Source organism: Opisthorchis viverrini (assembly GCF_000715545.1).
Source record: "Opisthorchis viverrini unplaced genomic scaffold opera_v5_78, whole genome shotgun sequence".
In the NCBI taxonomy this organism is placed as follows: Eukaryota; Metazoa; Platyhelminthes; class Trematoda; order Opisthorchiida; family Opisthorchiidae; genus Opisthorchis; species Opisthorchis viverrini.
In genome coordinates this window covers 1266568-1289340 of record NW_008751734.1, presented here as the reverse complement: position 1 = coordinate 1289340, position 22773 = coordinate 1266568, and the positions used below count along the sequence as shown (strand labels likewise).

Below are 22773 nucleotides of genomic sequence, written 5' to 3'. Positions count from 1 at the left end.
TGGGACTACATTTCGGGAAGTTCTTCACTCGAAAAATGATATTTTCTTAAAAATTTGATCCGTCCGCTAAAAACACTAACCACTGACGTCATATTTACATAGATAGATGCAAAAATGAAACGGTTAAAGAGCTATTAATGACCTCGTACTTGTCAAATCTGTTCAGAAATTTGCTTCCATTGGGAGAGTTCAGTAGACAAATAATTTTCCCTTTTCACGGTATGTTAATTTAGCGCCGGTGGAGATTTAACGAGTCAGACCGTGCATGCTAATGTCAGGCAGTCGGTACGCTACCAATTTGTCACTGTCAATTATTCGTAGATCAGCTGACTGGGGTCGATGTTGCACCGGACCGTCTTATCATCTTATCAATACATAGCTAGATCATTAGCGAATATACACTCATTTGCAAACTAATTTGTTCTTTCGAGAGACTCACCTGGAACCCAGCTGAATCTCTCGTCTGTGATATTTCCAGGCAACCGAATGTGCTGCACCAGGCCGCCTCATGTTTCAGTCACTACGATATTCGAGATATCGCGATACATGTATATCTTTGTAAGGCACTACTCATAAGGTTGCTGCAGACTCCCCGACATCCCACGACCGGTTTCGCCCTTTTCGGGGCTCATCAGGTAGGCACAGTCCGCGAGTTTCCGTCAAACTTATGTTCTACTTGAAACCATATTGCACGAAATTAGCAAATATACACTCATTGGCGAACGAATTAGGTTTTTCGGTATCATTTGTTTGTGGAACAATTTACGAGCTTATGGTTCATTGTACGACTGTCTGAGTATTATTGCCCAAGCCCTTGGGCACAGTGCCAATTGAATGTACTTATAAGTAGTATTTAAGCTGCTGAGTAGAACATTTAGAATAAGGCTATGGAAAACAAATAATTTAATGTAAGGAAATAAAAAAATAGGACGGATGTTGACCTACTACTAACGGATAGATCAGCCTTAAATCATGTAAGCTGTGTTTTTCCATTTAGTCGGACAAAAATTCGGTTGGAAATATGATCACGTCATCCTACTTATTTGTTTGACTGAGTCTGACAGAAAAACAGCAAACTGAAACTAACTGTATCCTTAAAAGGGATTATTTTGAAGATTTTTTACGAGGAGCTTTCACGGACAAGTAGTTTGACAAAACTTGACAGGCTGTATATATTCTTGAAGGGAACTACTCATAATGTTTTCAGAAACCTTGTGAGAAAACCCCTTGCTTAAATATCCAGATGGTTTGAAAAAGTGACGAATATTAATGTTTTCGGGATCTTGTCATCAGGTCAGTACATATCCAATGGTTAAAATAAGAGCGAAAAATGAAATATGCTGCGAAGATTGCCTAGTGAAATGCAAAACGTGGAGACACGAACGACTAGTTGTCTGCGCCCCCCCCCATGTCGCATCTAATTGGATTCTGTGAGACACTCATGAGGGTTGCTGAGTGACTTGGCCGGTTGATTCATGTCACACGACCAAGGCAGCTACTGGCGTCGCCTAAAGTTCAAATTCCTCATATATCTTCAAGAGAACTGCTCATCTCATCGTTTCCCCTGCACACGAAAATTTTTGGGCATGCTTAATCATTAATTTGTGTCCATATCACTTTTGTTTGAATAGTCCCGTTTCTCTACCTGTTGTTTTGTCCTGTTCTTCAAAGGAGGGAACTAATAGATTCGAGTTCTACCATTAATCCAGTGGTTGGAGCAGCAAGACCACCCCAAAAGCGCGCGATAGACAAACGAAAATATTGCACTTTTTTATGAAAGTTGCTTTTTCCAACGCTTCCGTTACCACCAACTGTCCTGTTGAATAAGTTGCAAAATTCACACTGTTAGCCGATACGGAGGAGAACGTTGTTCGTTCATGGTGAAACTGGTTCAGCTTGGCATTTACGTTGCCAAGTTTCACCGTTTCTCTTCACCACCAAGTGGCAGTGCACAGTATGCTACACGGAGAACCCGTATGATGCTTATCTGATCCTGTCATCTAATTTCTTTTTACAGACTCCTTTCCAGACTACTTAAACCGGACTGAGACACGGCAGGCCGACTGGTCTATCACGAGGTTGGCTTACGTAACAACAGAACAAAGTTCACGGTTGATAATTGGGCCAAATACCACATCTTTATGCGCGTATCACTCCAGTTTTCAGTTTCGCCGTCTCCGCCTCACGTGGCAAGTCCCGAGGAATGGTCACGTGCACTCTTTTACGTGGAAATTTTCAGCCAAATCCCGTTCAGTCCAGTAGAAAGGTTCTCTTGATACAACAGGAAATACCTCAGCCATTCAAAGTAACTTAAGAATGGAACGCATGGGGGTGATGTTTCATCAATATTCCATTATGGACAGCGAGACAGTCATTTCTGGAAGCGATTTAGTACTTGAGGGCTCATTGCTTCCATGAAGGTTGCGATGGAGAAGACCCACACACCCCCAAAATCTTTTCAATGCTGTCCTTTGAACGAGGTCCGCAGCTGCAAAGTTCAGGAAAAAACGGGGAAAGCCTGTCTAGAACAGTGGTCTAACTTCTTGTCGCACTAACGTTGTGAGCGTCAATCGTAGCCTATTTGTTCGCATAAAAGAGTGTTACAAACTCATCAAGAAATAGGGGGAACACGTTTGAAAATGGACGGTACAAAGGCTGGGAGTTAAGGGTAATAGAATGATGACCATAGACATTTTCGAAGTATTTGCTTTTCGAGCTCACAATTTGGTCAAACGGATCATCTTACTTTCTCAAAAAGATTACCACTATACTAAAATATAGATGTATTACGATATCTCGAATATCGTAGCGACTGAAACATGAGGCGGCCTTGTGCGGCACATTCAGTTGCCTGGAAACCTCACAAACGGGAGATTCAGCTGGGTTCCAGGTGAGTGAATATTCGCTAATTTCGTGCAATTTGGTTTCAAGTAAAACATAGGGTTGACGGAAACCCGGGGACTGCACCTACCTGACGAGCCCCAAGAAGGGCGAAACCTGTCGTGGGCTGTCGAGGAGTCTGCAGCAACCTTATGAGTATTGCGTTGCAAAAAGATTACTATAGTTGATCCGTTCGTCCCACCGTTGGCCCGAAATCAGACTACCTTGTTGTTTTCTCGTTCGATTCCATAGTGTTAGCAACCTATGCATTGCTTCACAGGTTTCCGCATACTTTTCACTCTCGAGTGAGATGCGACTATATTTAGCCATAAAATCGATCGTAAGTCCAGTCGATGGTGACAGGATGGTTACATTGTAGCGAGACAGTGGGACAGTATCATCTTGCTATCCCAAAGTCCCCTTTAAAACAAAACGTGAGTTGATGTTGTTTAACGTGAAAAAGACCAGACATATTCCTGTGAAAAGTAAAAATTAGCAGTAGCAACATGGTACACTTCGCGTATACGTTGGCTAATGTGCTAATCCGCTCCAGCGACACACAACTATTGTGGCGTTGTGTGTAATCAGATCTCTTCGAAACCATGGCTGACCTACTGAAGCTTTCCGGCGAGATCCCCATTTCNGTAGCGACTGAAACATGAGGCGGCCTTGTGCGGCACATTCAGTTGCCTGGAAACCTCACAAACGGGAGATTCAGCTGGGTTCCAGGTGAGTGAATATTCGCTAATTTCGTGCAATTTGGTTTCAAGTAAAACATAGGGTTGACGGAAACCCGGGGACTGCGCCTACCTGACGAGCCCCAAGAAGGGCGAAACCTGTCGTGGGCTGTCGAGGAGTCTGCAGCAACCTTATGAGTATTGCGTTGCAAAAAGATTACTATAGTTGATCCGTTCGTCCCACCGTTGGCCCGAAATCAGACTACCTTGTTGTTTTCTCGTTCGATTCCATAGTGTTAGCAACCTATGCATTGCTTCACAGGTTTCCGCATACTTTTCACTCTCGAGTGAGATGCGACTATATTTAGCCATAAAATCGATCGTAAGTCCAATCGATGGTGACAGGATGGTTACATTGTAGCGAGACAGTGGGACAGTATCATCTTGCTATCCCAAAGTCCCCTTTAAAACAAAACGTGAGTTGATGTTGTTTAACGTGAAAAAGACCAGACATATTCCTGTGAAAAGTAAAAATTAGCAGTAGCAACATGGTACACTTCGCGTATACGTTGGCTAATGTGCTAATCCGCTCCAGCGACACACAACTATTGTGGCGTTGTGTGTAATCAGATCTCTTCAAAACCATGGCTGACCTACTGAAGCTTTCCGGCGAGATCCCCATTTCCCGCGTGCGTTGTAATGTAATGTTGGAGGCTTTTCTCAAAAAAACGCCAAAAAAGGACAAAGACAACTCGGAATGGTAGATTGTGAACGCTGCAACAAGGATGAAACAGCTGTGCAGTGTGTGCATCTCGGCTCCAACAAAAAAATGTTCGTAGTACATTCATGCATGGGGGGTATACCAGTGAAAGGAAGAAGGCCTTCGCTGGGGAGTTATTGGGAAATGCCAACTGACCAGTTACAGACCAATGAACAGGAAAGCAAAACTCTAATTTGCATCTTATTTACAAAAACTGGACACCCATCTTCTCCCTTTCCTGGAGATTCATTGACTCCAATCATTCCTCGCTCAAATCCAAGCAAATGTTACAAAGTGACTCCACGAATTCCGCAACAGATCTCCCCTTTTCAAAAGACGCAAATCGAAATTCCACGAACAAAACATACTACTCGCGTGCCTCCCCCTCAGTGGTATCACCGTTACACCAGGACACCTGAGCTTTGCATCACCTCATCCAGAAACGCATGCAAAGTTTCGTTCCCAGTTCGGTTTCAACCACCGGCTGTTTCTTACACAAACTCACAACACGCTTGCGGTGATCGCATTCTTCTACTGCCCTTTGCTACTAATTTTGGAATTTATCTTCCTGTGAATAACTGGGAGATTATTTTCATCCTTTGGTTGGTTAGAAGACCCAGAACTTTGAGCGTGAACATGAAAAAGACTCGGGGAGTGTTTTAGTAATCGTTTGAGAACTACTATCGGCAATGATTAACCAAAGGTGAACGGCTCCTCACTACTAAACAGGGGTATTTTCAACCCGTCGGTGACATTTCAAAGTGACTTCTAACCCTGCCTCAGCTGCCATTCTTTGATACAGTTCATTGTGTTTTCCATCCCATTTTCGTGGTTCTTCTATTCCACCCCAATCGACGTGGTAGATAAATTTGTTTACCTGGGCAGGTGTATAAGCCGCGGTTGACTGGCTGGAGATGAGATTATTTTTCGAATCAGAAAGGCCAGGGCAGCTTTTCTCAACCTCCAAAACCTATGGCACCGATGTGAGGCGAGTTTGTCTGTCAAGGAAAGAGTTTACACCGCTTTGGTGCGATCATACTGCTTTATTGATCACAGACGTGGCCCCTACGCGTAGAGGATGTACAGAAGATGTCAGTATTTGATCATCGGTGTCTCCGAAGCATTGATCAGGCCTGGTAGGAACGTCACATTGGTAATGCTTTGGTACGCCAACTGGTCTCAGAAAGAAGGAACTCTCCATCGCTGCGCTGGTTGGATAATATACTTTGCATGCCAGAAGACCGTCTGCCTCGCAGAGCTCTTTTCGCTCAGCCCTGTGCTGAGTGGAAGCGACCGAGAGGTGGACAGTGTATGACCTGGCAACGAAGTACGAAAACACTAGCCAGTAAAATAAGTTGGTTGGGCAACTGCGCCTGCCTGGATGGGGACCCCGAGACTCAAATTACCAGCGGTTATCGGCTTTGGCGGACATGGCCCAATCGCGCAGTCGGTTTCACGCGTGCATCAAAGCTTTCGCCTTCAATGCGTAGCTACCCAATTTCCGAACAAACTGAGCATGCCTTCGCCCCAAGGCTTGGTTTTGTGTTCCACTTTCCCCTTTTCCGGTGATCGAAATTTTAGCACCTGGAACCAATATGCTTATGTTACACTGTTTATAACTGATAAATTGAATTGAACTGAATGTTCCACACTTCCAGCTGTATAACCATTCGAATTCCAGGAAAACTCTTAAATCGTTTGACGTAGACCAAAAACTTGTACAGCGTCATTGGTCACGACAGCATGGCGTTCCTTCGGCAACAGTCCAGGCCTGCTTCCTGGAGTCCCCGTGGATACCACCAAAACATTTGGAACAGCGGGGGAGGCATATACAAATGTCACGGACGCCAAAAAAATAGGGATCGTTTTGAAGAGACCAACGCATTGACGGGATGAGTGGTGAGTGAATACGTCCAATCCGTGAATGGGGTACTGCATGGTGGAAGTAAGTTCACTCAAAGGACATGCTTCTAAAATTTAGTTTTTCTCATGACAAAAACATTGACCTATTGAACACTACTTGAACACATTACTTAAAAACCAAATGTGAGCGTTCTTCATACGCTGAATCTGACACAATCTGATTTGAAAGGGGTGTGGTATAGATGATACTGATCCCGAACGGGAGGTGTTCGGCTTTTAGTGAGTCAGCTGAGCTTGGACTTCCTGCCAATAAATCAATTATTTGAATCATGAAGTGTTGGGTGTTTACAGGCGTTTACAAACCAAAGCGATATTCCTGTATCACCATAAACTGACGATTGAAATGCCAGTATTCGTCAATATATATATCTACTTGAATTCTCTATGTAAAATATTCTAATAAGCGATGGTCTGTGCGGTGTTCACCGGTAGATAAACTGGCCCAAGTGACCCGTTTTCTAGAATATCGGTGTACCGTTTTTACTAAACCGTTAATGAGGCTGACAACACAAATATGATGATGCACTCTATTCCGTTCCAATCCACACACCATCGCTATAGGCACTAAACAGCTGCCAGAAATGTGGTTTTATGGTCTGACTCACCGTTGTGGTACCTGGGTTACGACAAACCGAACTCCCGAGAATTATATCCTACCAGTATGCACTTATGTCGGCCGAAAATCTAACCAAAGTGAGTCAGTAAAGATTGGTACACCGTGCGCTGGTAACAACTGTGGGTTTTCACTTCTTCGTGGGTGCATAATCCGTTACACAGAGGAACAACAAAGCATAGCTGACAGTTTCTTTGACCAGGACCATATTTCGTAAGATCGGCAGACTCGTATGAGAGGTACACAAGGCTTCGGATGAAAAGGCCCTCCTCAGTATACCATTATTGAAAGAGGACACTAATAGGACGAGAGCGCACTGTTCTCCTTAGTCACTTCATTTCGCGTTTAACGCAGACGGTTATTAGCAAATATACACTCATTTGCAAGCTAATTTGGTTTTTCGAGAGACCGCATCTGATCTTTTAAGGGCGATCATGATAAGTTTACACACACAGACCAATCGAAAGTGGTTGGGTAACGTTAACCAAAGCTTCAGAACAGCACACTTATCACAGTAACTGGAAAACTAGTTGTCTGTTTACTGAAATGGACTACTGTATGTAGAGTAGCCATAAATGATGCTTCATATAATGAATTACCTGTTTACGTGGAGTTTTAATGTGTATATTTTCCGAAAATCGCACCCTGTGCCGTTCGATACGTCCCTGTCAAAGTGATGCAACACCTAGTCCGAAATGACTAACACCACAACACGTTGATGTTACTAAGAGGCATCCCAGTAGGTGGGATTCAATAGATTGCTTCGCACCCAACCCCCAACAAAGAGCTTAGCTGAAATCCACCATTCCGTTCAGCTGTAGCACCCTTTCGGTGCCTAACTGCCATGCCACCCAAAGTAAGCACGAGGGCTGGGAAACTGCCAGGTTGCCCAAGCCTAGACAGAGAAAGTCGAGAGGCAGAGGTCGAGTTCGAACCACGGACCTTCCGGTCAATAAATTCGCGCTCTCACCACTTGGTCCATCTCGCCCCCACTCCAAAGGAGATGATGTACGAAGAAGTTTCACCAGTCTGGGAAATATGCAAATGCATTCTCTTGGTGTGCTACCATCTCTGAAAGAAGCTCTTTAGGATCCTTTCTAAGTAACAGCTTACATTGGTGGGTTGATCAACCAAGATAGATCTCCCGGGGTGAGGTCACTTCTCACGATACCATGAAGTCCATGTTATATTTCAAGACAATTACCTATTCAAGACAGGCCAATCTTGGGGACGCACAGTTTGGTATCTCCCCTCCCCACGTCTCGGAAAGGTCGTGGACACCATAAACCACAACACGTGTTTCAAGCATCACAATATACTTTTGAATGGGATAGATTTGGGACATAAACCTACAGACTGATGGATTCTAAGCCGTCCAAGGTCTGGTTAAACCAGATCCGGGACGAAATACAACTTGAACGCCTCCCTCCTTTGTTCTTCACCTCGAACCTGGGACTTTAGTAAGCATAATCCACATAGGTATCGTAGAATAAATGCGCAGAACTAACAGGTCCCAGTGAACGATGTACTGCATGCCAGCGGAGAGAGAACACTGGCTACGCAAAATTGAGTGGAAAGGGCCGAGGGCAGGCAAACAGTGATCCTAGAAAACGGATCGAGAATGTGTTGCTCGCATCTTCGGTGAGCACAGTGGAATTATGGCGCAGTATGACATTGACAGCGAAAACCCAGGTCGTGGTCAGCACAAGAAAGGTCGTGGACACCATAAACCACAACCCAGGTCGTGGTCAGCACGAGTCCAACAAAAGCCACACACACGACAGAAAGACTTATGTCCGTTACAAAGTGCAGAAGGAATCAGGAGGAACCCGAAATTATGTAAAGATCACAGATCACTCAATGTGACCATAGACGCTTGTATTTCGGGTCGCCATGAATTGTCCCAAGAAATTTCCAACGGCAGCGGTTTTGAGTGAGAACATTTTTGTGCAGTTTGTTGTAGCCACCATAACCTAACGAGTCTTATTCGCTTCTCCAGTGATTCTGGTTCCTTATCAAATCATAACCTTCGCAGACTGCTGTTGGCCGACTTCCACCATGTTATCAAAAATCAATGATTAAATACTTGGATCAGAATGCAATGAAGCAAAAGTCCAAGCCAATGTAGGATTCAGATGCAAGTCTCTTTGGTCGGACTCTAAGTACAACAGGTTCTTGTTAGGTATGCAACCAAGCTGGAAATGGCTTAGTGGTAGTGAATCGCGATTGGCTGTTGGGTTCACACATCCGGCCAATCAGAGCTCGCCTAGGTGCTGGCCAGACAAGCGGCCCGACCTTCAGCTAATCACGTGCGAGTTGGGTTTCTTTAGCGTAACAGTGCTTAAATGCGAGCGGTAAAGCGGTTTTGGTGAGGGATTCCGCCTAGCACAGAGTGACCGTGATGAACTTTCAAGCTGGTGAGAAGGACTCCAGAGGGTACTCTATGCTCTCTCTTGACTTCTTAACTTGCTGTAGACCACCTGGTTGTATTGCATTTCAAGTTATGCTTGCATGTGCAAAGTCAAACTCAAACGAGCGAGAAGGAGCCCTCGATACACATTTCCATTGGATGTACACGGAAATCCAGCGGGATAGAACCATGGGGGACAATTGGTAAAATAAATAAGCAATTCCAACTCTTGTATTCTAGTTGAATCGAGAAAAGTCAGTGCAGTCCAAAAATTTAGTTCCTCGTGGCTGCCGAGAGACAAGAGTTCTGGTCTCAGATGCCTGCCTTACTGATTCGTCAGTAGACACAATCCAATACCGAAGCACTTGTAGGGGCTAGAGGATTTCTCAACGCTCCCAATTGACAGTTCCTTTGTTTGCTTCCATCAAGATACTGGTGAATTTGCAGGAAGCGTTCAGCTGTAGCATCCTTCCGATGCCTAGCTGCCATGCCACCTGAAGGAAGCACGAGGGCTGAAATACTGCCAGGTTGCCCAAGCCAAGACAGGGGAAGTCGAGAGGCAGAGGTCGGATTCGAATCACGGACCTTCCGGTCAGTAAATTCGCGCTCTAACCACTTGGGCCATTGACGTGGGTACTTTGTGTGTGGAGGTAAAGCAGCATCCCATAAGTGCATTTCGAAACGAAACGCCCAAGATACTCGTGCTGTGTCAGGACGCACCCAGACATGGAAAAAGAACATGTGCAGAGAGTGACGCATCCCTAAGGTGACCATCGGTGCGACACGTCCAGAAAACAGGTGCGTTGGCGGAGCTCACCAACGTGGCTTAGCGACATACGACCAGCGTAGTGGGACTGAGATTGTTCACGACCGGAACACCGCCATTGGCTGTACGGAGCGAACAAGTGAACGACTATATTTGGCCATTTAGTCATCCTATATATTACGCAGACGCTCTGTATGTTTTGTCCTGGCAATACAGCCGTGTCCCGAGTTTTCTGTCCTTTCCCTATCGCGTAGTCTGGCAAGCTCAGTACAGGCGTAACCCATAGAGGGCCACCCACGATACAACATACTGGTATTCAATTGAGTCTCCAAATGGTGCGAGTTCTGTTGAGAACGCCAACCCGGAAGGCGGCACAAGGGACTTAATGTCCTAAAGTTGATCACAAAACACCATGCGAAATTGTGGACGGCGCAGTAAGCACAAATCACCATATAACACATTTAGCACTGTTTGAGCGCATGACTATGAAATCCTAGCAGGGAGCTGAAACAAGGACTCCCGCATTGTCAATATCTGATTCGGGTAATTCGGACTGGATACGAATTTCTGATCCATTTTAAACTACTGAAGAACCAGCTAGTAATCAAAGGCATTAACAGCAACCAGGGCAGGAAACAAATAATTCCAACTCGACCACGAGTCCTAGTGATTATTTTCACAGGTATCCGTTTACACATGGATCGCATGCGGTACTGAAAACGATGCAGCATATGAACCAAGTGCAAACTCCAAAACCGAGCAAAATGGTGCAAGAAAACTAGAAATTCTCGGATATATGACGACGTGGGCAAATGCCGGTAGCTGAACCGGGCAAACTTTTTCGATATTTAATCAGCTACAAAACTGGTGAAAGGACCTCAACAGTTCATTACCGGCTTTACACCCTTTGTTCCTCACTTGATAAGTGTAGTCCCGCTGAATTTCACTGAATCTCTCGTAGGCAGTTTGTCCAATTTCACAAAAACACCAACCTGGGAGTATTCATGCTCTTTTAAATCCGTGGTCAAAGAAATGATGATTCAGGTGAGTTTACTCAGAAGTTCTGTCCTGATTGAAACTAAACTTCTTTCCCGTGAATTTGCCCGACCAGTCCAAAATTTATTCAGCACCCAGTAAGACTCGGCCGCCCAGAGTGTCTGCAGTTGGCTCAATCCCCAGCTACACAATGGGGTCACATCAAATGGCGAAACACCAAAGAAAAGATCCGCGCTGGGAGAGTGACCTATTGCGTGCTTCATCTTGATTGAGATTCATCGCCTGGATGTAGCAAGATCCGACAGCCTGGAGTTTACGATAATGTCAACATCCTTATGTTGTCGCACATCTTGGTTTAGCCCACGAATCCGTCAAGTATAGAATTACCAGTAAAACGTTGGATAACTGTTTCTCCTTGAAGCTGGGCATCAGGCGATCCACGACGCCCATAGGTAACTACCTCTGGTAGCGCAAGACAAGTGATTCCAAGAAGTAAGCAATCAGTGATTGGCAGCAGTTGCCCTTTAACCTCTACAAACTCCCTAGAAAAATGGCTCAGCTGTAGCACCCTTTTAGGCGCCGAACCACCATAACGACCGAAGGAGGCGTGAGGGCTGGGATACTGTCAAGTTGCCCAAGCCTAGACAGGGGAAGTCAAGAAGCAGGTTCGAACCACGGACCTTCCGGTCAGTACATTCGCACTCTAGCCACTGAGCCATCTCGCCGAGAAATCAACACAGAGGACACGGGGACACATTGGAGACTCTTTTTTTGACGTGATCACAGAGCTTACGCTCTTATGAACCTCTCCGAACGGGTGGCTTCCTTCAGAGAGTTGTTCAACCCATAGTAAAAAAAATAGAGCAGTGAAGGATGTGAAACCCAACCAGTTGAAAATAGAACGAAGCATCCCGTTCAAATCGGTTGTACCGGAGTCGAAAACCATCAATGGAATGAGTGGACAAAAGTAGACGAAAGATTCGGCAAGTCCGCAGACCAAGCGATCAGTGTTTTCAATCCAGATCAGCATATTCCGGATCGAATGTGTGCAGACGGACGTAACCCTCCTCACCGCCAGTGGCAAACCTAAGAGAGTAAGGGAAAACAGGGTGAAACGGCAATAAGTGAGGACAACCAGAGAGGAGCTCATGAGACACCGAAAAACAGAACCAATGCTTAATAGACAGATGGGTCAGCGATCCAAACGAGCGTCCGAAATCTACCGCATGAAAGGGCACAATATAAGGTATAGAAATACAACTTCAGGTATAAGCAGTGTTCGAAGAGTGCTCAAAATCCGCAGACAGTTTACAACGCCGGTTTCGTCCCGTTTACTCGAGTCTAATAGCAAGTAAAGTGGAAGTCAGCCAAAGTTGGCGTTACTGGGGGGAACACCCCATCAGCAGTTTGGTTGTTGGTCTTGGAAATCAATGAACTATGAAGAGCCACCTGCTTAAATGAACCATCTTCATGGATCAACAATGGTGTTTCCATCGTGAAAATATGCCTTACTAGGAATGATGAGTTATATCCAGGGGGTTCCAGGGAGCCCAAAAGACAGGTTGCTCCGGGAAAGGAAGGAACAACATGCTTTGGTTCTTGATATTGATAGTTGGGCAGTGAAGCATCAGTGTCAACTCTGATGTTGCTGTCCTCTGATGATTGATGATGATGATTATGATGATGAATAGTTGGTAGCTACTCAGGCTAATATCACAGAGAGTTCATCGAACCGTCTTGTTCTCGAAAAAGCATGCGTTTTCACGTTCCGACAAAGTGACGTTGTCTGCAGCCTCATATCAAAATGGAACATTCTTCGGCTCTTTCGACTTGGAAGTAGAAAAAGACCTGTTTCTTTAAGAATGACAACGTTTTATTGAGAACACTTCTTCACTTTTGTCTGAGCTCATGAGTTTCATTCATGACTTGAAAACATAGTCTGTGTCCTGATATACCTGTCAGCTAGTTGTAACCAGAGTTTAAACACAAAGTAAAGAAACAAACGGGTTTAACACCTATCCGCACTAGTTCCCAACCGGAGTAGATGCAGCTAAGACTGCTGCTTGTACAAGTGCCAGTCAAATCCGATTACCGTCAATATTTGCCCAGGGGGTGTTCGCTTGGTTGACCTTATTTCTACGTAGATCTCTCCGGGCACAGAATAAGTGATTAGTGTCAGTTTGGTTAATTACATTCCGAGGTGTTCTATGAGAACCAAGAAGGAAACAACCTAGAACTTTGACAAAAACAACAAATGTGTACACAATTGTTGTTGTTGTTGTTGTTGTTTTGCCAACTGATTACGAAGACTAGTTGGACAACACATGTGACGGGCATTTATTCCCCATAAATACAAAGTATTTCTATCGGTCAGTTATTGTTTGCAAACCGGATTGCGTTGTGAAAAAAGTCTAAGCAGCGTGCTGCTTCCGCAGGGTGGCCACCCATTGAACAACTGTACAGTGCCCCGCAGAACGGCACGTACCCTCAGAAACAGCCCAAATCACCTTGTTCTCGGAAAGGCACTGTTTGCTGGGAGCGCAAGCAGTCCACAATATTGTCGAATGCGAATAAAAAAGAAACATGTAAGTTTAACGACATGGTCGGAATAAAAAGTGACCGCAGCTATACTGGGATGAAAATGCACTAATCAACATGTCGTGTCAACATTCTAGCTACCGACAGCTAACCACACTGGCGCTGAACAATGTTAGTCGTAGGAGGAATATCTGGTATCCACTACTGAAAAAAAACCATCTTCCGTTTTTAGGTTGAACTCTTTCTGGTGCTTCCAATTTTCTTTGTTGGATTGCACGCCGTTTGTCTGTGTTCATGACGCGCACCTGGATTTACTGATCTCAAGGCTGTATAGGTAAAATTGTGTCCTCGTTTTTTTTTAATGCGATCACTCTAAGTCTAAGCACCTTCCTGACAAGGATAAACCACTTCTGAGCCATAAAAAGTGCTGAATCAGGGTCGAAAGTAAGAGTTGTGTGTTGCGTAGCGCCCCGGAAGTCAGCAAGCAAGGTAAACCGACGTCCTCGCACTTTGAACGTAATGGGATAGTGTACTACGGCACCACAGAATTGAGCCGAATCGGTAGGATATACCTGATGGGCACTCATCCCACTCATCAACCAATGAAACGGAATCATCCAGACACGTCTCAAGTGTTGCAGTGCATGGACTGAAGGGTATTGATCGGGGGGGTATGACAACCGATAAGTAACTGCTAAGACCAGCTGCATGTTCGTTATCTGCATCTCCGAGACATCAACCCCCGGCCTTTATGAGACGTCGGCACGCATGTTTCTAATACACTTCCAGCAGTGCTGTCAGGTCATGTTGTGCTATGAGACGTCGGCACGCGTGTTTCTAATACACTTCCAGCAGTGCAGTCAGGTCCTGTTGTGCTTGAAGGGACTCTATATTCAAGCGAACTTTTATCTGGATGTTGGGTGGGGGGGATATTAGCCGCACAATGTACTCAGCTGCAAAACCTTTTGCGCCAAAATCTTGCACTTTCTTGCATACTTGCCTAACCCAAAAACCATCCTAATCTACATTCATATTTTTGCAGGTCGCCACTGAAGCAATCATAACTCTGGCGGAAAAGTCTGGTGGAATAATTTCCCAGCATCATTGAGATCACGGGACGCCTAAATAGGGCTCAAAATTATGGACTGGTACTCTGAGATCAATTGCCCGATCGCTTTAGTCCATCAAGGACGGGTCATTGTGTGAATACTGAGCGCCGTTGGGTGGGTTGTAGCACTGTGTCGGTTACTCTACTAAGGATCTGATCAGTATTTGACCTCGTCTGCAATACAGTTGGTTCAAAATGCGGTGGCGCTATAAAGGCGCTATCAAAAAAATTGACCTTTCAGCAAATGTACTAACTCGATGCGTTGAAATCCACCGCTGACCCAGCGTTACCATTTAATCATCATTTCCAAAAGTGGTCTATTTTGAGGTGTTTCCTTGTCTCTTGAACTGACACAAGATTTTCCCCGAATATTTGTCCCTCCGCTGAAGTCCAATTTCACGTCGCGAATAGCCAAAGCACGAGAGGTACGTGGCGTTATAAGTTAGCTACTACTTCCATCTGTTATTGCGTCTATTTCAATACGACTGGCCACTCGCGCAGTCAGGGGCGCTCGCGCATCAAAACTATCGCCTTCATTGTGGAGCTACCTAGTTTTCGAACCAGCTGAACATGCCATCACCTCCAATGCCAGAGTGTATCTCCGGTGATCGAAACTATAACGACTGGGACCAGTGCATCCATGGTACGTGATTTATAGCTGATAAATTGAACTGACCGATTTGAGACTGACGAAATACGACTGGTCCCACAAAGTAAGCTTGTTTGCGAAACCTGCATGGTAGCAGTTCAGGAATCATGGTTAACAATGACCGCGAAACAAGCTTGTTCCTTCTAACATCCGTGTGCAGAAACAGTGCGCCTACTGAGCATGTCCCCTCGCATGATGACGAAACGCCTGCAAGCTAACTACCAAGTTCAGAGAGCAGATCAACTGCCGTTTGATCGACAGCTTGCTCTCTAGACAGGGACATCTTCATCCAGTCTAATCGCTTCTCCAAATAGAAGGACAACTTCACCCCACTAAGTGGGCAAAAAAGACGCCCGCGTGTAGTTCTGTTGCCGCGCCTCGTAAGAAAGACCTTTTATCGAGACTGTGGACTTTCCGAATCCGACCGACTCAAGCATCTACGAGTTTGTTTATTCTCCCCCTTAATTTGGGCTGCCCACGTTGAAACCATTTTTAAAACCTAAGAAAACCTTATTTTTTCCCATAGGAAACCTGCGCCAGTAGAGTTGTCCTCCCAATTCTATGTACGTAAGCGTGTTCCCCGTTATTTTGCACCACTCTCCCGTCGCGTTACTCAAGTCTGCTCAAACGACAGCTGAAGCTAAATTTCCAAGACAATTTTACACCCATTTCCACACTTACCTGTCGTCTTCCAAAGATGTTCGCTCACGTATACTCATCACTCGTATCAACCTTTCTAACTCAGGCCCTTCATCAGCAAAGACCTTGCAACTGTACTAGGAAGGCTTCCAAATAGCTGCCTGCTCGTACTCCCTGTGCAAAAATCCAATTATTCCGTCAGTACGTAAACTAACTGATTCCGAGACTCTCAGACTCAGACAACCTTTTCCACTTCACTGCAATAGTTTGTTTTCTGCTTCATGGGAGAATACACAGATATCATGTCACTTGAACAGGACTTGGTGAAATCTACCTATCGAAGTGGGGGTGCACTCATTGGTCAAAAGCCGAGTAAAGCACTGTCGCCCGTCTTTCGTCAAACATTCCAGAGCTGACCGATTATCGTCGCTCGAATGATCTGCAGTGTTTCACAACAGATGCATTGATTGGTTTTGAAGTCGTGGTTCTGCAAGGTGATCAATTTGCAGCCGATATCCAAAACTGGATGAAAACTATTTGGTTTTCACGGGGGACTTGATTGAATCTCTCGTTTATGATGTCCTCCAACTGAATGTGCTGCACACAGGCCACCTCATGATTCAGTTGGCACGATATTCTCGAAAACAGTGCAATTTGGGTTCAAGTAGGTCATAAGGTTAACGGGAACTCGTGGACTGCGCCTACCTGATGAGCCCCAAGAAGGGCGAAACCGGTCGTGCGTTGTCGAAGAGTTTTCAGCAACCTTGTGAGTAGTTCCATTTATGGATGAAAATTAGTTTTTGCACATTAGGATTGCCCGGGTAGTCACAGTCGGTAGGCTGAACCGTCTCGTTGTGGCAACCGAGGAGAATAGGCAAGAGGAGCTCGCCTGAATATAACTGATGCGCTTCGCTCAATTTTCCTCAGTGTGACGACGGTTATCTGTGATGCTCAAGTGTCACGGGGACAGTAGCCATAATAGATACTATTTGCATTCCCTGATGTCTATCAATTTCGACGATCCATTTTATACCGAGCAACTCCAGTCCGCATCTGTAAAAAGATGTTCCGTCTATATCTTTGTAATGTACTACTCATTAGGTTGCTGAAAATCCGTCCACAGCCCACAACCGGTTTCCTTTTTTTGGGGCTCATCAGGTAGGCGCAGTCCCCGGGTTCCCGTCAACCTTATGTTCTACTTGAAAGCAAATTGCACGAAATTAGCGAATATACACTTATTTGCAAACTAATTTGGTTTTTTCGAGAGGCTTACCTGGAACCCAGCTGAATCTCTTGTTTGTGATGTTCCCAGAAAACCTTATGTTCAGCAACCTTATGAGTAGTACATTACAAAGATATACATGTATCGCGATATCTCGAATATCATAGTGACTGAAACATGAGGCGGCCTGGTGCAGCCCATTCAGTCGCCTGGAAATATCACAGACGAGAGATTCAGCTGGGTTCCAGGTGAGTCTCTCGAAAGAACAAATTAGTTTGCAAATGAGTATATTCGCTGATGTTCCGTCTAATTTGGCATCAGACTTCACGGGACCGTGATAAAAAGGTCCCCTGAAGGATATTCATTCCATGGGATCTTGTTTGGCGAGTAATAAACACCTCAATCTACAGTGCTTCTGGTGACGTTATTGGGTGTTTTTGACGGTGTTCACCGCATAACCTGGAAACTGAGATTGATCAGGAGTGGGTGTGCCCATTTTCCATTGCCATTGACAGCAGTCACACAAAAAATACTCTCCATTAATGTGAACTTCCAAGCCGGTATGCTGAACAGTGGCCGCACTAGCAGTCCACTGCTAGTCAGTTTTCATCCATTTCATGGATGGCATTGCGTCCAAAAGAAACATGACTCTATAATTGAAACACTAGAACAAGTAACCTTTTCTAAACAAACGAAAGATTCATTGAAAACCGAATCGGTTCTTTGTTCCGCATCAATCAATCATGCATCAAGTGGGTAATGTATAGGAGAATAGACTGGTTAAAACTCGGGAACTATGGTTGCCTGATGAGAAAGTGTGTGAGGGGACAAGCTGTCGGCGAGGCTTTCTCAGTGTGACATTTCTTAAGAGTGGCAAATAGGTTAGGTTTTGCACACTTCCAAGTCAATTTTGACAATGGGACAAAGGTAAGTAGTCATCACATACCCAGTCCCGTCGGGAGTGAAGGAGACGCTGTTGATTGGACCGAAATGCCCCTTGACACGACCGAATTCCTCCTGATAGATCAAGTGGTAGAATCTGGCATCAAACTTTCCCTGACCGACCGCGGTTGTGGTAACTTCGTGAGCTTCCTGACCACCACCTAGGAGTACCTAACACATATCGATAAAAAAGGATAGATTATGCGTAGTACCATTTGCGATCTGTCTCGTAACGATCGATAGAACAAGTCAATTGCTGAGAAGTGGCGGCAATGACCAATGTACATACAAACATATATAACCAAGATTCAGATTCATTCCCGTCGCCACGTTACGGTTTACACACTCAGCTCTCAAGGTCATTACGCCTTACAAACTGAAATCATTGGGGAATATGAAAAAAGCTTAGAAATTACTGTTCATTTGCTTCCAGCACACTAGCCATGTGATTCAGCAGACCTGACAGAGAGCCAGCTGAAGATTATCATGGAGGATAAGGTGCCCGGAAGAAACCCTTCGCATGAACCGAGCTTCCATGTGAACACCTCAAAAGTCAGGATGAACTCGGTAGCGTTGGTTGAATGATTTAGCCAAATGATCATATTCACATGACTCGGACTGAAGTTGTGTTGTGCATGTGCCGAGACCATGGACAAAAAGAACGATTCTTCACATATAACCCTGAAAACGTTCCAAATGCTGTTCTGTTCATTAACCAATTAGACAGACCTAGTAATTTGCGAATAAAGACTCTAAGCATAACTGTGGCTCAAATGAGTAGATAAGTAATTGGATGATTAATGCTCAGAGCTTGAATTGTGAATAATTGGTGCACAAGAGAAACAAATCCGCCAGCGGACGCTTCCAAACTCCAAGAACTCTGTGTCTTTCAGCTCAGGAACCTGATGCACTGGTCCGAAGTTTTTGAGTAAGGCAAAATCGTCGTTCAGCTGTAACACCCCTCCAGTGCCTAGCTGCCATGCTACCCGAAGGAAGCATGAGAGCTGGGGCACTGCCAGGTTGCCCAAGCCTAGACAAGGGAAGTCGAGGGGCAGAGGTCGGGTTCGGACCACGGACCCTCCGGTCCAACCACTTGAGCCATCTCGCCCTCATATCGACTAATCAAGACTAACTGAACTATGTAGTTCGACAGGACGACGAATGGATAAGCTTGTTGATTATGCGAGGAGGAGAGGGAACGCAGCTGTTGAGTCCGAAACCACTGCAGATAAACCAGGAAGATTGTTTCAGAAGAAGCTATGGGCATTGAATGCAGAACTGTAAGCTATATGTGACCCCAACAGTCTGTCACGAAGAGATTGGATTTCCCGTGAAGATTTGTGTACCTCCATGATTCGCTCAGCTACACTGTGGAGGGGAGTGGTGCTCGTGCGACACTAGCAGAACCCTCGGGTGGCCAATGACTGGAGGTCTTACTAGAAAATCCTTCCGGAAGGCTAGATTGGGAGAGATGGAGCGTGTGCGGCTACTGGCTCTTTAAAAACAGCAATGACCTGGCATTTCCTGCAAAAAAGACTGCTAACTTACTATCAGACTTTGGTTGAGAACTCTAAACTGCTTGAGCTTTTCACTTAACAGCCAAACGGCTTAATGATAACCGGTCGTTATTATGAATAAAAGTCCCGCGACGGTCCCACCGAAGTGTTCGCATCTCCTGGTTGAAAAATCTGAGGAAACTACCTGAAATTTTGGAATGGACAGTCATAGAGAGAGCTGTTTTTCTCAATTATTGTAGCGAATCCGGTCAGTAGGCTTGATATATAGTGAATCCGCTGTTTAGTTCACTCAGACTGTCCTACGAGCCAAAACTACCGGGAGCACAAAAATTCATCCTACGTTGAATGAAGTACCGGCGTGGGACTAGAAAACCGGTCCTTATTGCTATATACGAACCTTAAAATTGCGTTCCCCATTTCTTTACCGCACACTGTCCTAGTAATGAGGAACTCACACCCTCAGGAGAGAACAAACAACGCCAAAGGATTTGGCACAAACTCACGTGATCCCGTGTAGGTGATATGGCTGCGGAATTAATTGGCCGTTCTGTCGTGTACGTTCGAATGGAACTGAGGTCATAAGCACTGTATAACTGAGAAACGGAAGTAATGGGAAAAGAGGACATCAAGTATGGAAACAGGAGAATGAACAGTGGAGTTAACCAGCATGTAGACTACTCACTTTAGCAGTATGATCCTTTGACCCAGTGATGAACATTGGGAGGTGTAGATGCATTTGGATATCGGTCACCGGGCCCTTATGTGACGCGATGTGATGCAGCACTTGGCCGGATCGCACGTCCAGAACAGTGAGGGCACCTGAATCATGACCACAGATGATGGTTTTATTTAATGGACCCCAAATTGCCCCAGTGACTTTTGTTTTGTCGGCGGAAAAGACTCGAAGGACTGGGGAAGCGCCGGAGAGCTGTACAAAACCCGGGGAACAAAGTGTGCACATAAAGGACGATTTGTGGTGGACAAACTGTTGCCCAACAAGCGGTCCCACACATTATATATATATATATATATATATATATATATATAAAGGTTGTCTGAACTTGGAAGACGGTATTTCAGAAAACTGGGGCTCACCATTTCTTGTATATTGACCAAAAGTGCATCCGAAGCAACTGTCATAAAACGGGGTCAGGTAGACGACCAGGCAATTCGTAACATACCGATCGGTGTGAAGTCCCCATCCAAAATAACTGTCTCGTAAAGGGTAATTCGAAATTCAGCATCCGTCCCTAATTGTGCCGTCCTAGATAGGGCTCCAGAGTACTGGCTATCGCCCCACCCGGCAGTCAAGTAACCATGGGTCCCAGGCGGCCAGCTCCGGTGTTTCCCCATCATCGACAGCATGACCGATGCTTCACTGCAGTACAAACATGACTTATTTGAAAGCCTTATTGTAAAGAAAAGAGTAAGGGAGGACGGGGGAGGGACTTAGTGCTAGCTTAACACAATCATTCCGAGGTGCCGACACCTCCAGACATTCACTCAGGCTATCCGGACAGAAACTGACAACAAGAACGCCACTGACATCGATTGGCAGCCATATCTTGTAGTGTCTCCAACCAGGCGCAGTAGTGATCACGCTGTCCGCATCCTGAAAAGCGAGTAGCACCGACAGCACGCAAGCGTTTCGTGATCTCCTTCATACTCCTCTGCCAAGTCAAGGGTTGGCCACCTCTCTGTTTACGCCACTCTGAGTTGGGTATGGAAAACAGCACTCTCTTCGGCAAACGATGGTTCGGCATACGTAACACATGTCCCAACCAACGCAGCTTCTGGTGCTGGACACATTCTTCAATGGAAGTACCCTTTACACAACCGAAAACACGTTCTCTAACTGCCTCGTTACGGATTCGCCGACCCCAACCCACACGAGCTATGGCTCTGAGACAACGATTGTCGAACACCTGAGGACGTCTCAGGTCCGCTGCTCGAATAGGCCAAGTCTCACAGCCATACAACGAGACAGCCCGTACTGTAGCTTGAGTGAAAGATGGCATTGCGTTCTCATCCTATGTGAGATGCGCAGCGCTCATAAAAATATCCCCTGCGACACTAAAATGGTTATGCCCACTCGTGATCAGACCGAATTCATCTCCTGGGCGTAAACTCTGAGTCCCCATACTTCCAAGACTGATACTAGGCACCCTTTTGGTGCTTAACTGCCACGCCACCCAAAGGAGACACGATGGCTGGGATACTGCCATGTTGTCCAAGTTTGGACAGCGTAATTCGAGGTGCAGAAGTCGGGTTCGAATCAGGGACCTTCCAGTCATTAAATTTGCTCTCTAACTACTGGATAAAAAATCATCCAGCAGTAACACCCATTCGCTGCCTAGCTGCTACGCCACCCGAAGGAAGCACGTCGGCTGGGGTACTGTCAGGTTGCCCAAGTCTAGACAGGGGAAGTCGAGAGGCAAGAAAAAAATCGCGCTCTAACCACTTGACCCATCTCGTAGGAACATTACCAGAGTGGTCCTTATGGGGAAAGTCTGATTGAACGTCAATTATAGATGGCGTAAAGCTACCACAGCAATTCAGATTTTAGCGTGTCACGAAAAAATGACCGGATACGGAACGCTCGTGATAACCAGCAACTGTAAAACTCAGGCTAGCCGAAGTGATAACACCACGTGCCACATCACGAAGGGCATCGGCCACGGCCGACAACGTGAACGCATTTGATGGCCTAAAACGGATGAATCCCACAAGAACGCAGAACCAACGTCCGGAAAACTACGTCCTTAGGTGAAACTTTGGCCGCAGAAAAACAACTGGATTTCTTCAATAGAAAACCGCACACCGTAGAGGGATAGAAGCTGGAAAAAAGCGGGAATCCGGGTATCTGCGAGGCCGTCTTGATTCCAACTGCATCCAACAATTCACCCAAAGTGATGCCCTCTGAGGCACCTCTACATTCATTTGCACGACAACAATGACCTTTCTTAAGCGGCAACGATGGTCACCATCGTCATCATCACCATCGAAGACACCAACATTAGTGTTGGCACTGATGCTTTATCGCCGTACAGCCATAAGGTTCGTCTAGCCATATATATATATATATATATATATATATATATATATATATATATATATATATAACCGTGGGGAG

The 22773-nt window shown here is 45.4% G+C and overlaps 1 protein-coding gene across 1 annotated transcript in view; it reads right to left on the bottom strand.

The window, feature by feature from the left end:
* Window positions 1–11790: 11790 nt before the first annotated feature.
* The window catches only part of T265_04631 (hypothetical protein), a gene marked incomplete at both ends in the record, with an annotated part of 21562 nt that continues 10579 nt past the window's right edge, over window positions 11791–22773 (bottom strand). The window contains 4 exons of the mRNA XM_009169413.1: window positions 11791–12111; window positions 18128–18294; window positions 20144–20233; window positions 20323–20568. Of these exons, the coding sequence (XP_009167677.1) occupies window positions 12039–12111; window positions 18128–18294; window positions 20144–20233; window positions 20323–20568 (576 nt within the window). The remainder of the gene's footprint in view (window positions 12112–18127; window positions 18295–20143; window positions 20234–20322; window positions 20569–22773) is intronic.